Source organism: Microtus ochrogaster, chromosome 7, assembly GCF_000317375.1.
Source record: "Microtus ochrogaster isolate Prairie Vole_2 chromosome 7, MicOch1.0, whole genome shotgun sequence".
NCBI lineage: Eukaryota > Metazoa > Chordata > Mammalia > Rodentia > Cricetidae > Microtus > Microtus ochrogaster.
This window is the reverse complement of record NC_022014.1, coordinates 20,759,410-20,761,687: the sequence shown is the minus strand read 5'-3', so window position 1 is coordinate 20,761,687 and position 2,278 is coordinate 20,759,410. Positions and strand designations below refer to the sequence as shown.

General features: G+C 52.3%; 1 protein-coding gene across 3 annotated transcripts in view; it reads left to right on the top strand.

Annotated features, from left to right (window-relative positions):
• Unc119 (unc-119 lipid binding chaperone) overlaps positions 1-830 on the top strand; it is a 5,606-nt gene extending 4,776 nt beyond the window's left edge. For all 3 annotated transcript variants that reach the window (XM_026780430.1, XM_026780429.1, XM_005349456.3), the window contains one exon: positions 203-830. In XM_026780430.1, the coding sequence (XP_026636231.1) occupies positions 203-315 (113 nt within the window). In that variant the 3' untranslated portion in view covers positions 316-830. The remainder of the gene's footprint in view (positions 1-202) is intronic.
• The last annotated feature ends 1,448 nt before the right edge of the window (positions 831-2,278 follow it).

Genomic DNA, 2,278 nt, shown 5'->3' with positions numbered 1-2,278 from the left:
GGGTGGTACCTGTAACGCTGACCCCCTCTCAGCCCTCCTGGGTACCACTCCCACACCACCAGGAGGGAAACAGGCTCCGAGAGACGAGAAACCCTCTGAAGTGGTTCATCTGTCCCTGCCTTCCCCCATCCCGGTCCTGGAGTCCTCATAGTAGCATGGCGCAGGTTCCTGACCTTCTGCCCTGGCTGGGCCTCTCTTGCAGTCAGCGAAATGATTCGTCACCCATATGAGACACAGTCTGACAGCTTCTACTTCGTGGATGACCGGCTGGTGATGCACAATAAGGCAGATTATTCCTACAGTGGGGCACCGTGACCCCCACGCTGCCCCTGCCTGGGAGGCTCTGGCCTAGACCTCGTGCTGGGATCATCTCAATTTGGGGATGGCTCCCGCGGCTCTGGACCCCGAGTCAGTTTTGAGAGGAAGAGTGCCCAGCACCTCTAGGCCAAGCCTCTGAAGCTCATGGGGCCTGTCACATAGAGCAGACGGGGAGGCTGTTGGCCCCTAAGTTCAGGAAGACCTCCTGGAAGCAGAAGACTTCTGGACACCTCACTTGGTCCACTGGGCCTGAGTTCCCTTCTCGAGGCTGTGACTAGATCAGGTTAGGGAACCGTTCCCTGTACCCTGCCCACCACCTCTATGCTATTTATAGTTGTCGGTACACTGACGAAGACCCACAGTGGGTACCCTGGTCTCAGCCCTGGCCTCCTCCGGCAGTGGCCAAGACAATGCCCCAGGTGTGAGAGAGACCGGTCCTGATTGCAGCCTGTGGTAGGACCTGGGCAAACTGTATATAGTTTTCAATAAACCTCCTTTTCTGTTCTTGGGTATGGGTCAGCCTGTGTGTTTGTAGGGAAAGGCAGGGATGGGGGGCATTGGTGTTAGTCACTCTTTATCATGACAAAAGTACTTAGCAAATCAACTTTAGAAAGGCAAGATTTACTTCAGTTCAGAGCTTTCAGTTCACGGCACATGGCTCCATCACTATGGGCCTGTAGTGAGGCAGAGCATCATGATAGAGAAGGGGTCCTGGGACAGACAGAAGCAGAGAGCGAGTGAGGGAGCGAGCGAGAGGAAGGTGCTAAGAACAAGATACACCTTGCAAAGATTGGCTCCATCTCCCCATCCAGGCCCTCGTGATCATCTCAATATTGCCACTAACTGGGGACTAAGGTTTTGACATGAGCCCTCGGGCAATACTTCATAATCAACTCTCTCTTCATATCAAGAGGATAAACCTTCCACTTCCCAGTGCCCTCTGGCCAGTGGTTTTTCCTGGCCTCAGAGTCTCAACTTCTAAATCAGCATTTAGGACATGGCACAAGCTAGGTTTCCTCCTATGATGGAGACCCAAGCTCTGGGAAGCTTTGGCGTAAAGGTAATGACTTGGCCGAGTGGAGGCTAGAGGAACTACCATCAACTCAGGATGGGGAAGGAAAAGACACAGGGAGGTGGCTTTGTTTCCCACTTCCCCTGACCTCCAGAGGCCACTCTTAAGTGTGCTTTCAGCCTACATCAGAGAAGGGCAGGACTTGGAGCAGGCCTAGGGCCATGTCCCTACCCTCATCTGCCTGGCAACACCCTTAGCCTGGCTGGTCCTGTGCATAATACTTTAGCCTCTGACCCCTCTTCTAGTGGAGAAAATTGAAAAAAACTAAAGAAGGCGGGACCTGGCTTGGGATTCATGCCCTGATGTTTCAGGTCCTCTTTTCTACATAGAACGCCCGCCCACCCTCCTGGCTGAGGAACCCCAGCCCTGGGAGGCCAGAATGCCTGACTCCTGCTGGCTCTGTGGGTTCTGATAGCCAGGCTCTCTACTGAACCCTGGGAATTGTATATGTATATGTATATATGTTCATGTGTAGGAGGGGTGCATGTCTGTAGAGGGCAGAAGTTAGCACTTCCTCAGCCACTTGTCACCTTATTTGTCTAGATCGGACCTCTCGTCAAACCTGCAGGTCAACATTTGGCTAGGCCACCGGGCGAGCTCTAGGGATCTGCCTGTTTCCGCCCCAGTCTCATTGCTCTGGGATTACAGACGCACACTACACTACCATCCTTGACACTTTGTGAGAGTGTTGCGTGTCTGAACTCAGGTTCTCAGCTGGACCAAAGCCATCTCACCAGCCCAGAACTTTGGGACTTCTTACCTGAGTAGATACTGTTGTCTGTATGAGTAGATACATGTTGAACATGACGTGCTGCTGGGGATGCAGGGAGCAGGAGAATTGGTCTTTGGTCTTTATTCTTTTTTTTTTTTTTTTTTTTTGGTTTTTTG